The 13,265-nt window shown below is 45.8% G+C and overlaps 1 protein-coding gene across 1 annotated transcript in view; it reads left to right on the top strand.

The window, feature by feature from the left end:
* Positions 1 to 609: 609 nt before the first annotated feature.
* The window catches only part of LOC135570953 (CXXC-type zinc finger protein 4-like), a 36,801-nt gene continuing 24,145 nt past the window's right edge, over positions 610 to 13,265 (top strand). The window contains 4 exon segments of the mRNA XM_065016771.1: positions 610 to 817; positions 2,642 to 3,384; positions 3,386 to 3,468; positions 3,471 to 3,637. Coding sequence (XP_064872843.1) covers positions 2,774 to 3,384; positions 3,386 to 3,468; positions 3,471 to 3,637 — 861 coding nt within the window. The 5' untranslated portion in view covers positions 610 to 817; positions 2,642 to 2,773.

The following is a 13,265-nucleotide window of genomic DNA, read 5'->3' as shown; positions in this document are numbered from 1 at the left end:
CGTGATGAATCCCCGTGGTGGCACGCGCAGGTCTTCGTAATTATGGCAGTCGTTCTAACCGAGAGGGGAGAGAAAAAAACACCCTGATAGGAGGCATTTTATCTTCATCACTGGACCGCTCAATTCCAATTAATTTGACAAGATTTCCCTCACGCGAAGCGCAAATCCCTATTAAAAGACGCATACTGTAAATGACAACCCTCTAAACGCTTCGCGTGTCCGAATGAAATGGAAGAGGAGAGAAAGGGAACGACAAAAGGTTAAGACGCAGCTTCCCGGAGTTATTTCCCGGCAGAGCGCCCTAAGCCACAGTCATTGGCCCTAAGCCAGCCCCCTCCCGAGTGCTCCTAGTGTTTCTATAGTAATTTCTAACCAATGATCAGTAGGTGTCCACATCCTAGCTTCCTCACCTCAGCACCAATCAGCCACACACAGCGACAGGAGACAGCGCGGAGCTAACACTAGGCAGCCACACACAATACACCTCGGACCAAGCAGAGGAAACACCTACAACGCACCGTTATTTCCCCCCTATAGCGCCGTGGTTTTATAATAATAAACCGTTTTTTTTCTTCTAAAAAGCTCGATAAGCTATCGCTTTAAGTTTGCTATTTTTTTGTACTTTTTTTCTCAAGCCAGGAAAATAAGTCTGTAAACATGCTCCTTTTGTTTTGAGCGCTCTTTTTCAGTGTGGCTGTGCTCTTCCCACATCCTCGCGTTATTTTGTATCTCCATCGCGCCTTGCGGTAATGTGCCGCTCTGTGTTGGCAGCCGACTGCTAGGCGTCTGGAATCTCTTCTCGCCAGGAACCTGGTAGGTAGGTGATGCTCTTCCATTTTACCCAGTACAGGCAGCGTCATATGATATTTTGCATGCTTTTCTGAGACTGCTGCCCCCCCCCCCCCGATTTACGTCGGCTAAAGCTGTCGGTAAAGTGATCCAGGCGCTGTCGGATTGATTGTAACGGTTTATTTGTACTGTCCAGAGCCTTCTATGGATTGTTTCTGCATGACCTTTGGTCTCCGACAGACCAGACTAGCGATAATTAATGGAAACCACAGCAGTCACACAAGGGCTCGTCAGTCGTCATCGGACGTACACTACTGTGCTCCTCTCTCTGTCTCCCTCTCTCGCCCTCCCTCTCTTTCTCTAAGTATCGAACATTTCTGTCTTTCCAAAGTTTGTTTACAGGCTGAGAATCGATAGTCGTGACTTGATTGCCTTTGGGCTGCCTATTTTGCTCCTGGGGTGAATTGATTAAGTAATAATGACTGCGAGCAGGGCCGATCATTGAGGCATGGCCGGTTTTGTTTACTGGTGGCGGTGGGGTGCTTTTGGGATGGCACACCAAGGCATGTTTTTGTTTCCACCTACTATCTGTCTTATCTATCTATCTATATCTATATTATGCATTTGTATGGATATTTGCTTCATATTATCAGGTAGGCTGTCATTGTGTTCAAACCGTTACTATTACATTTGTTTAATATTGTGATTTTAGAAAAATTATGATATATTTGAGCTTTGTCCTCAAGTTGAATATTAATCAAACAAAAACGGTTAATCCATTATTTGGCATGATTTTCATAATTCAGTCATTTCATTTTGTGGTAGAGGAGATGTAAGCACAATTACTGCTTGCTGGGCAGTTGTAGATATGTTCTCTCTCAGTGGTTCCACTGTTCCTGTGTGGATATTTATCATTCATTTTGGGAGCTAGCTGTTGGGTTGTACCATGGAAGAGACTCAAAATGCTTCAGTGTTTACCCGCAATGGATTGGCTTTGGCAATTAAACAAAGAATGAAAGAGCCTGCAAAAGTTAATGGAGGGAGGGGGAAAGAGAGAAGTGTCTAATGGGGCTTTTATCAGTGGAAACCAATTCCAGACAGACTGGGGGAGAGAGAGGGAGAGAGGGAGGGAAGAGAGGAAATGGACTCTCCCCCCCCTAAGGCACTTGACACTACGGTTGTCTGTGGAGGTCTGTCTGTGGCTTCACGGGTTGGATTGAAATGCACCAGTGGTGGTCTCTCTCCGCTGTCAGTGTAATAGAACCCGGGATCCATGAATGAAAAGCAGGTGCTATTAAGAGGCCGAACGGGAGTGGGTTTACACAGGTTGGTTTTGTGTTGACGTTCCAGAGTAGTTAGTTTCAGTGAGCATGGATGATACTTTTTGGTTGAATATTGTGTTTATATTGTTAAAGTGACTGGTGTCGTTTATATCCCATCCATATGTATTTGTTTATCCTCTGCCAGAATATACCATCAAATACAGAATTGATAAGACTTATTTCAATATATCCAGGAATCCTTTGACAACCGTATTTAAAAAAAAATCTCTTGACATTCTCTCTGACACGAAGCTAGTGCTGTCTTCTCGAGCATGCTAATTCCTGTATCCCGTTATGACATGTTGGTGTGTCACAGCTATTATATTATTGTCACCAGATAAGGATCTGCTCGCAATAGTTTGAGATGCGTTTCATTCTAAAATAGTCGGAAAGAAGAAAATGAATGACATGCCAGCTGATTCGTCAAACGTCTTTTATCTGCTTTTTATCTCATGGAAAAATGGAAATGGATTAGGCTGAGGATGTTGTTTTCCTGTTGTGTCTGTAATTGTTTGTTCTTTGTGTTCTAGTGCTGGAGGAGACAGAAGCAGGATGGTAACATATTGTTGGTGGTAACCAGCAGCTTCTAGTTTGACGAAGGCCACCGTTGACGGCGACCCCGGACTCTTCCCCAGTGAACCCTGCTCAACCGTCCCCCAGCCATGTCTAATATAAACAATGCTCTCTGCATTGAGACCGGACAGAACGCAGACGTGTCTCTCTTACAAAAGGATAACCTTCAGAACCTGCAGAACCTGCAGAACTTGCAGAACCTCCAGGATGGTGGATTAAGCCAACTTTTGGATTATAACGCCGAGATGGAACGGTACCGCTCTTTCGCAAACTTTTACAAAACCAACGGCGCGTTCGGCCAGACGGCCAAGATCGCCCGCATCACGACCCCCATTTTCCCCAGTGCCCGGATAGGCATGTCCCCGTGGAACTGCGATAACGCCATGCTCTGGGGGAGGAAATCGGCCACAATAAACCCTAATAGGACCAGCATGCACAGGAATGACTCCCAGAGGCCGGGGAAGCATGGCGTGCCGCCAGAAACGCTACAGCAAATGGCAAATAATAATTTCCTCTCTACCTTATCCCCCGAACACTGCAGACCTTTAGCGGGAGAATGCATGAACAAGCTGAAATGCGGCGCCGGCGAAGCAGAGATAATGAATCTCCAGGAACGTGTCGGAACTTTTTCCGCCATTCCGGCTTTAGGGGGCATCTCATTACCTCCCGGGGTCATCGTCATGACAGCCCTTCACTCCCCCCGCAGCCTCGGCAGCCGTTACAGACAGTGCGTTTCAAATTGCCAATCTGGCAGACTGCCCACAGAATAATTCCTCTGCGTCCGGCGGAACCCAGCGAAGAAGAAAAGGAAGCGGTGCGGGGTGTGCGCGCCCTGCCGGCGGCTAATCAACTGCGGCGTGTGCAGCAGTTGTCGGAACCGTAAGACGGGCCACCAGATCTGCAAGTTCAGGAAATGTGAGGAGCTGAAAAAGAAACCCGGCTCGTCGCTGGAGGTGAGAAAATAGAACCAGGAAACCAGGAGGGGCATTCACTCCTCCCCTTTTCCTTTCTTTTGTTATTATCCTTCTCTCCCCTCCTTCACCGTCCTCCCTCCCTCCCCCCACACTCCAAAGTATTAACCTTTTCATCCAGTCACGTTTTCTAAGCCCTTGAAAATAGTTTCCATGCCCACCCATGCCTGAACATCCCCCCCGGCTTCTCCAATCTGCCTACCCGCCTAGCCTAATTGGCAGTAATTAGGGTGTTTGTGCGGAGCGCAAGCTGAGCTTGGCTCAGACACCCCGTAATTGCTGCCAGTCAGGCTGGGGCTGGAACGCATCCGAACAACCCCGGGCTTGGCTCGGCTCCAAGCCAGAGCTGGGAAATGGTTTTCAGCAGAGAGAGCGAGAGAGGGGTGAGAGAGTCATCCCTCTCTGCACCCGGTCATTTTAACCAATTATGGAGACCGTCTCTGGACGGTGAAGATCGATTACCCACAAAGCACCAGGGCCGACCACCGTGAGAGTGATGGCAGGGCCCGCTGATGGCGTCCGTCTCATAACACTCCCCTAGTTTAATACGGAGGGAGGGGTGTAATGAAATAAAATCCCCCCCAGACACATTCTGTTCGCCTGATCCTGTAGGAATTGATTGAGGATAGCGGGTTTTTGAGGTGAAATCATTTTCTATTGTATTTGAGACCATTATGACCGAATGTGGATCAATATTTTAGGGGTGATACTTTTCACATACTTGAATACAGTAATGATGGGCCCTAGAAAACAATTGTGATGCAAAGATGTCTGGAAGTTTTTGGGGTGATGCACTTACAGTAATGGGATAGTGCTGGAAAAACTAGTATTGGTGTGTTTTTGGTTTTTAGACCAAGGAAGGAAAGAGAGAAAATGAACAAACAGAATTGACAGCTAGCGAGAGCCTTTCGTTTCAGTGCCCTCTACATTTAGAGGGCAGGGCTGTTTTTTTTAATTGCTGATTTTAATAGATTTATTTGGCGCCTGACATTTAGTTTATAAAGGACTGTGGTGGAATACAGATAGTTGTAAGATTGTGTTCATGGCAATGACTTCCTCTGACACAACACAGGTTTCTATTGTGGTACACCACCACCACACACTATGGCACGGTAGGCCAGCACGGGCCAGCGATTGGTTCAATAGTTAAGTGGCAGGTAGAGCCGAGTTTTTAAAAAGGGGTCCTAATATAATATCACTTGGTCTACTGTTGAATAACTTACTGTACAGTACGTCTCTCTCCAACGTTTAATAGTCCTTTTTCAGAACTTGGTCGTGGTTATGAATGTGTTGAAAGCTTGTTGTTCCTTTGGAGATACAGACGTACACTGAGTGTACGAAACATTAGGAACACCTGCTCTTTCCATGACGTAGGCTGACCTGGTGAGTCCAGGTGACCAGCTAGGATCCCTTATTGATGTCACTTGTTAAATCCACTTCAATCCGTGTAGATGAAGAGGAGGAGACGGGTTAAAGAAAGCACGAGGTTCCTTGTTAGGCGGTTTTCTTATTGCTTCCCTTGATGTTTCTTGCCTACCTTATAGAAAACAATGGAAACATTGATTCATAACTCCTGAATGATGCACAGGATCTGAGTGAATATGCAGATGAATGCATGTTGTGGATCTAGTGAAGACCCAGGATATCTTTTTATTATTTACTCATCATACCGCCAATTTGTTCAGGATTTTGTTTGGTTCCAACAGACTGTGTATAAGAAAGTGAGATTGTTGGCTGGTTCCATGCTTCAGACTGAATGTTATGATGGAATTAGTAATGATACTGTCCTGAACTGTCTTCTAGGTCCATCTGAAGGATTGTGAGTTAATGGTTTCTGTGTTAACGGTACACTATGGAGGTTTAGTTTGTTTACCTCAAATTTTGGATTCAGTTTAGACTGTATGGTACACGCATATACTACCCTGTGTATTTATTTGGACGGAGAAGCTAAACATTTGGCTCTACACTCCAGTATTTTGGATTTGAGATCAAATATTTTATGAGGGGATAGTACAAAATGTCACCTTTTATTTGAGGGTATTTTCATGCACGTCTGTTTAACCATTTAGAAATGAAAGCACTTTATGTATCTCGTCCCCCATTTGAAGGTGTCACGTTTGGATGGATTTATAGTGCATTCACTTTAGTCAAGTTAATGATTTGGTCCCATATTTCTAGCGTGCGATGACTACATCAGGCTGCATTCAGTGTTGACTGTATGGTGCATGTGGTAAAATATTGATCACTTTGCTGCCTCCATTAAACCACACAATCCTTGTTACCCGTGTTACAGGTAGGTCCGTGTTTTCCTAGACTGGTCCCTGATCTGTTGACAAAGACCTTAGGCGTTGGCTATACAGCCTGGGACCAGGTTAGTGTTATTGATACTTGGCTTGATTACCAGTACATCAACATCAGCTTTACGACATATAACTCCTTTAACCACAAGAGACATATTCCCTCTGCACCTCCCTCTGAAACCTGCTTGTTGTGGCTTTTAAAGTCCTACTCCGGTCTCCTTTTCACCTCATTTAACACCCAGTTCACTTAACAAAAGGCAGATCTCAGTAGGTGGTCCTGGGGGAGGGGGGGGGGCTTTTATTTTTTGTTATCTATTCCTCAAGCAAGGGGGGCTGATGACATCACAGTCACTTCAGACCAACTCTTTGAATGCCCTACTCCTTGGAAGTTTGAAGTTGTCTAAAATACACTATTTTGTGCAGCAATTTCTTTTGGTATCCTTTAGCATGTGTGTTTACTTAGTTTTTCAACAGGAAAAGTGAAAAAAATGACTACAGGATGTCGTTAAATGCTGGCGGTTGCAGGTGTCTAATAGAGGCTCATTTGATGTTGACTCCACATCCCGGGTCCTAACAGGTGTTCTCAAACGAGGTGTTCAGGAAGACGCCCTTTCATGCCTGATGGATGGTTTGGCTGGGTTCGGGAAAAACATCCATTTGCCAACTAAGACCGTTGGAATTACCATGGAAGGAAGGGAGGGTGTGAAAAACAAAAACAAATCCAAACTTGCTTTTAAAAGAGAGATAGGTACTTGAATTGTGAGTTCTGTCATTCAGATTATGGGGTTCCTCTTCTACCGGTAACGGTAATGATTATTTATGTCTCGGTACCTGTAATTATAGAATCAGGTTGTGCCGAGGAGGCTGTGTGTGTGTGTGTGTTGGGGTTCAAAGGCATTGTAGAAGGTGTGAAGTTAGTTACATACCCACTTGGGTTGGATGTATTTTTGATATGTTCAGATTCAGTCCTTTTTCACCACATCTCAGTGCTGTAAACAATCCTGCATGGTTCCATGTTGAGATGCAAACGTGGTGAAAATAAGCACTCGAGCGAGTTTGTATAGACTTCAGGACAGGTGCACGCGGTCGCACGCAGTCACACACAGTCATGCTGTCGCACGCACGTAGTCACACGCACACAGTCACGGGGTTGCACGCAGTCACACAGTCGCACGCACGCAGGCACACTCACACAGTCACACTCACACAGTCACAGTCCCCCACTCCACACACACACACACACACACACACACGTAAACATTAGCAGCTTGTACCTTTCACCTAGGAAGGGAGGAAGAGACTATAAGCTAGCGGCAGAAGCCAGTTAGATTTGGTTGTCAGTGTTTTCCACATGGGAATCACCCTGAACTAATTATATCTTAAGTAGCGCTGGATAAATGCAAATCAGAATTTTACTCACACCCCTGAAATCGGAGAGCCAATTTAATCTAATACCCCCTTTAATTTAGCGCACTAATGCAGGACCCTGGAGGATTGCCCTGTGTCACCGCTGTGCTGTTCTGTTCTGCAGCAGTCTGTCTGCTTCTCTCGCTCTCTCAATCTGTCATTCCCTCATTCTCTCTTTGTGTCTCCATATCTCTTTCCCTCTCTCTTACTCCCTCAATCAATCAATCAATCAATCAATCAAATGTATTTTACATCAGCCGATGTCAGTGCTATACAGACACCCAGCAAGCAATGCAATCTCTCATTCTCTCTCACCCCTTCCATTTGTCTCTTTCTCTCTCTCACCCCTTCCATTTGTCTCTTTCTGTCTCTCTCTCTCTCACCCCTTCCATTTGTCTCTTTCTGTCTCTCTCTCTCACCCCTTCCATTTGTCTCTTTCTGTCTCTCTCTCTCTCCATTTGTCTCTTTCTCTCTCTCACCCCTTCCATTTGTCTCTTTCTCTCTCTCCCCTTCCATTTGTCTCTTTCTGTCTCTCTCTCTCACCCCTTCCATTTGTCTCTTTCTCTCACCCCCCCTTCCATTTGTCTCTTTCTGTCTCTCTCTCTCTCTCTCACCCCTTCCATTTGTCTCTTTCTGTCTCTCTCTCTCTCTCTCTCTCTCTCTCTCCCCTTCCATTTGTCTCTCTCTGTCTCTCTCCATCCTTTCCATCTCTCTCTGTCTCTCTCTGTCTCTCTCTCTCTCTCTCTCTCTCTCTGTCTCTCTCTCTCTGTCTCTCTCTGTCTCTCTCTCTCTGTCTGACCCCAAAATGGATTAGTGTGGTGTAGAGGAGGCATCTCACTCAACCTAATATTTCCCCAGCAGCTAACTCTGCCTGGTGTGGCTCCAGGGTTCTAGGTGCAGTCGTGTTCGTGTGTCTGAGAGAACCTATACTCCTCTTTATTTCAACAGGGAGTCCCATTGAGACCAAAGTCTCCTCCGCAAGGGGGCCCTGCGTCCTGCAGTTAAACACAATGTCATTGTAGCCCTGGTACGGTAGACCAGGTCTCACCAGGGCTGTGACAGTTTCTGAGTATATCCCAAATGCTTATGTCCTGCTCCCGAAGGCACCTTCCAACTGAAGTGTTGACTGAACCCAGGTGTTATTTCTCATCTCTTCTTTTACTTCAGGCTTACCACTTAGTGTGTGGAGCGCTATCACACTGTTACACTGTAGTTGATTTTAGGGAAGGACTCATGTTCCAGGACTAATGTGTATCCATTTCTCTACCAGCCCCATTCAGAGGTTGTCTTCATAAACAGTTTAAAAGTGTGAGAGAGATGCAGCTTAAATGCACCATGAATTATTGAAAGATCGCTAGGGGCTGTCAGAGGGAATGAGATACTCCGTTTCCCCCACGTGCTAAAGCTACTATTGCTCATTGAGCGATCTTCACAAATTCATACGAATAGCGATGCGCGAGTTAAGACGACGACAAACTGTGATTGTGGACGGTTGGCTTGTTAGTTTTTAAAGATGGCTGCTGTGTTGTGCGCTGAGAAGTAAGGCATTGTGCAGGACTCTTTCCCTCCCTGAGTGTGTTGGTGTATCATAGTGCTTTGTGATGTCACAGACCAGAGAAATGTTCAGCAGCATCTTTTTCTATTCAGCACAGGGTGAGGCCCTAAGACTCCCCATTCAGATTGTAGTACTTGGTACAGATCTACAGCGTATCCTTTTCAGTCAAACAAATTCGGAGGCCGGCGGTCTGCTCCATTTTCCTTTATTCCCAGTCTCTTTGCTAGTTCTTCACTTTACTTGACAAATGGGTGCTCTATTGTACAATCTAACCTCCTTACCATCTTGCCAATAAATACATATTATCCCATTTAGAACGATTCAATACATCTGAGATTTGTTCACAAGATGTTATAAGGCTCACGTTTACTGCAAGATGTCAACAGCAAGAGTATGTCTTCCTAGCCTGCTTGAGAGACAAGGGGACAATTCCTCAGACATTTCAAGTAATATTTTATTGATTGAGTTTCTGAGACATCCAATGTATCCTTGTATCTTGTAAACAGAGCCACTGTTCACCGCGACACTATATACTAAAAGGAGATGATTAGCTAGCCTTGGAAAGGTGTTTACAGGCTATCTCTGATACCATGGGTTGTCTTAACATGCAGGAGAGAGAGAGAGAAATGGAGCACAATCCCATTGAACAGAAAACCGCTTCTCAATTAGCGAATCTGAAAGGCCACCGCCATGGCATCGGCCCCAGGAAAAACAGAGTGCCACGGAAAATGGCGTGCATGCAGCGCTCTCTCTCGTCCTCCTCTCTCTTTGTGGCGTGTTGTGAAATACATGAAATGGCGAGATGAAACGTCGGCGGTCAGCAGCGGCACAACATCCTCTGGCATAAAAACAACATTTTTTAAATTGTGATAAGGCACCCTAAAATGGTGGGAGGCAGGACCTTGAAGAAAATAGAGCCAGGGATCCATCTCAAGCCTCTTAATGAGAGAGAGGCCGTGCCAAATAATCGCCGGACGCGTCGGGGACTGCGCCCGAGTCTAATTTGTTTTAGGTGTGCTCAGAATAGATAAGGACCAATCTGTGGCCTTTTCTTCCCTCTCCCTCTCCCCCAACCTTTGCCTCCCTGGAGATAACGCAGAGTCGCCCCCCCCCTCCCAGCCAATCTCTTCAGGCAGAGAGTAGCGAGGTAGAGTGGAGGGTGGCGAGAATGAAATAACCCTGAGGGACAGACGGCCTTTTAGATCGGCGGATCTTCTATCTTGTTGGATTTATTTGAGTTTTAAAACCACCGATTTAATTTGACGGAGGTCTGAGTGAGGGAATAAAAGACGGAGGGGGAAATGAGGCCCCTCACGCCTCCTCACACGCGCGTGGTCTCAACCTGAAGGGCAACCTTAAGCTTCTGTCAAGACAATAGGATTTTGCCAACCGAGCTGCCACGCAGACCGCTTAATTATACATACCTAGCCTCTCTTCTCCTCCCTGCTGCATTCCTGCATGCTACCCTCTACCCGGGGCTACTCATGAGAAGCCAGGGTCTCTCGGTCTTTGTTCCCTTCTTGTCTTTTTAACATTTATTTATTTGATTAAGATTTGTCTTGCAGCAGCGGTGGCTCTGTCAGCTTTCATTTGCAACACCGCTAGGCTATACTCCCAGTCCCGCCAGCAGCTAGCAAAAAGCCCTTAAAGAATTGATAGTTTTGCCACTGCCACCAATTAAGTCTGGGGTGTAATCGGAGGTGCCCTTACAGCCCCGCGGCCCCGTCTCCTCCCTCTGCCCCCGTTTTGATTTAACATCCCACAGCTCGGTGGAGAGAGGGAACTCGTTGTCATTGGCCTGAATAATAGGAGAGGTGGGATGAGGGAGCGGGGAAGACGGTGGGATGAGGGAGCGGGGAAGAAGGTGGGATGAGGGAGCGCAACGGAGCGTGGCGGGTGGACAGCGTGAAAGTGCAGGTGCTGAGGACGTTAATGTGTGGCACCTTTAAATTTTAAACAGATGGTAAATTATGGATGGTCGGCTCTGGCAGAGAACTTAAAGGTATCTCGTCATTACTGGGAACCCGTGTGAAGGGAGAAGAGCGGATGTTAGTAAGTGCAACGAGGCCACTGCGTCAACCATGGCAGTTTAGGTCTTAGCACATTTACAGAAGGATATTCATCTAATTGTAATATAGTGTTTCTCAGCTATCATTGCAGATAGCTAATCATTTAGAATATGGTAGGTGCAATGATGAGGTGTCTTGTTTTCAGGAAGAATCAGGAGAAAACAACCTGTTTGTCTGGGTCTGAAATGGCTTCCTATTCTCAATGTAGTGCACTATAATGGACCCCTATTCCTTATTTACCAGTAGGGCACTATATACTGTAGAGGATAGGGGGCCATTTCAAACACAGCCATTGACAAAACCCTTTCCAATATCCCTCTGCCTCTCTTTCTCTCATCCAAGGGAATTGACAAGGAAGTGAGTTTCTGTCATCTATTTGTGGTGGATATAGAGATCGGTCAGTGCGGTTAAAGCGTCTCCATTTCTGCAAGTCAGATCCACGCCTATCACCACCACCTCCCTTTACTCCGGGTCTGCTTTCAAATATGAATATTTCATGCCAAGCATCTGATACCGTCTGCAGCGAGACATTTTAAGGCTTTTTGTTGTTGTTGTTGTTGTGATTGAACCCCTCGGGGTTAGAGAATGTCACTAGAGGAGTGAAGTCAATCGCTGCCCCCCGAGCAAAGAGGATAGAATGGATGGTGCCTCTGTTGATGACATCAGGAGGCGTATTTTCCATTCACAAACCAGGAAGGACGTTGTATATAGAGCCGTTGTCACTTTTGCTGTTTACGTTCAATGACAAATGTATTGTATAGCTATGGTTGTAGAACTAGAATCCACCATAGAACTATAGAATGTTGTTCATATTCTAAAAGGAAGTAGTTTTTGTCACCATAGAACTATATCATTAATTATTCTATGGTTGTCACACTGAGAGAGATGGTTGGAGTAGTTCCACTGTGAAGAGCAGTGGGAGGATCTGGAAAGCTTTGAGAGAGATTGTTGGAGTAGTTCCACTGTGAAGAGCAGTGGGAGGATCTGGAAAGGTTGAGAGAGATGGTTGGAGTAGTTCCACTGTGAAGAGCAGTGGGAGGATCTGGAAAGCTTTGAGAGAGATTGTTGGAGTAGTTCCACTGTGAAGAGCAGTGGGAGGATCTGGAAAGCTTTGAGAGAGATGGTTGGAGTAGTTCCACTGTGAAGAGCAGTGGGAGGATCTGGAAAGCTTTGAGAGAGATGGTTGGAGTAGTTCCACTGTGAAGAGCAGTGGGAGGATCTGGAAATCTTTGAGAGAGATGGTTGGAGTAGTTCCACTGGTTTGGATTTGAGAGAGATGGTTTTCTGAGTAGTTCAAATCTCTGTCAGTGTCTGGAAATCTTTGAGAGAGATGGTTGGAGTAGTTCCACTGTGAAGAGCAGTGGGAGGATCTGGAAAGCTTTGAGAGAGATGGTTGGAGTAGTTCCACTGTGAAGAGCAGTGGGAGGATCTGGAAAGCTTTGAGAGAGATGGTTGGAGTAGTTCCACTGTGAAGAGCAGTGGGAGGATCTGGAAAGGAGCTGGTTTATTTTACTTTCTGTGTCTGATCAGTGTGGAGCTGGATGACTGAGCAGGGGGTCGTCTGCTTAGATTAGTTCAGTTTTAAACGCTTTGCCTTCAGCGTATCACGTTGCATCGTTGGCTGGCTGTTTTCTGGCTACGCTGTGACTGGGTGTCGGTTTTCTGTTTTAGTAGTTTGTCTATCTTGGTGTCAATCAAATCTGTGTCCGTTTGAACCTCTTCTCCTATAGAATGACGTTAGTGTGTCACCTTGTTTTGTTGGCTGGTTACACTGTGAATGTGTTGGCTGGTTACACTGTGAATGTGTTGGCTGGTTACACTGTGAATGTGTTGGTTGGTTACACTGTGAATGTGTTGGTTAGTTACACTGTGAATGTGTTGGTTGGTTACACTGTGAATGTGTTGTCTGGTTACACTGTGAATGTGTTGGCTTTGTTACACTGTGAATGTGTTGGTAGGTTACACTGTGAATGTGTTGGCTGGTTACACTGTGAATGTGTTGTCTGGTTACACTGAATGTGTTGGCTGGTTACACTGTGAATGTGTTGGTTGGTTACACTGTGAATGTGTTGGCTTTGTTACACTGTGAATGTGTTGGCTGGTTACACTGTGAATGTGTTGTCTGGTTACACTGAATGTGTTGGCTGGTTACACTGTGAATGTGTTGGTTGGTTACACTGTGAATGTGTTGGCTTTGTTACACTGTGAATGTGTTGGTTGGTTACACTGTGAATGTGTTGTCTGGTTCCACTGTGAATGTGTTGGCTTTGTTACACTGT

This window comes from Oncorhynchus nerka, unplaced genomic scaffold, assembly GCF_034236695.1.
Source record: "Oncorhynchus nerka isolate Pitt River unplaced genomic scaffold, Oner_Uvic_2.0 unplaced_scaffold_876, whole genome shotgun sequence".
In the NCBI taxonomy this organism is placed as follows: Eukaryota; Metazoa; Chordata; class Actinopteri; order Salmoniformes; family Salmonidae; genus Oncorhynchus; species Oncorhynchus nerka.
The sequence above is the reverse complement of the archived record's forward strand: the minus strand, read 5'-3'. Positions and strand labels throughout refer to the sequence as shown.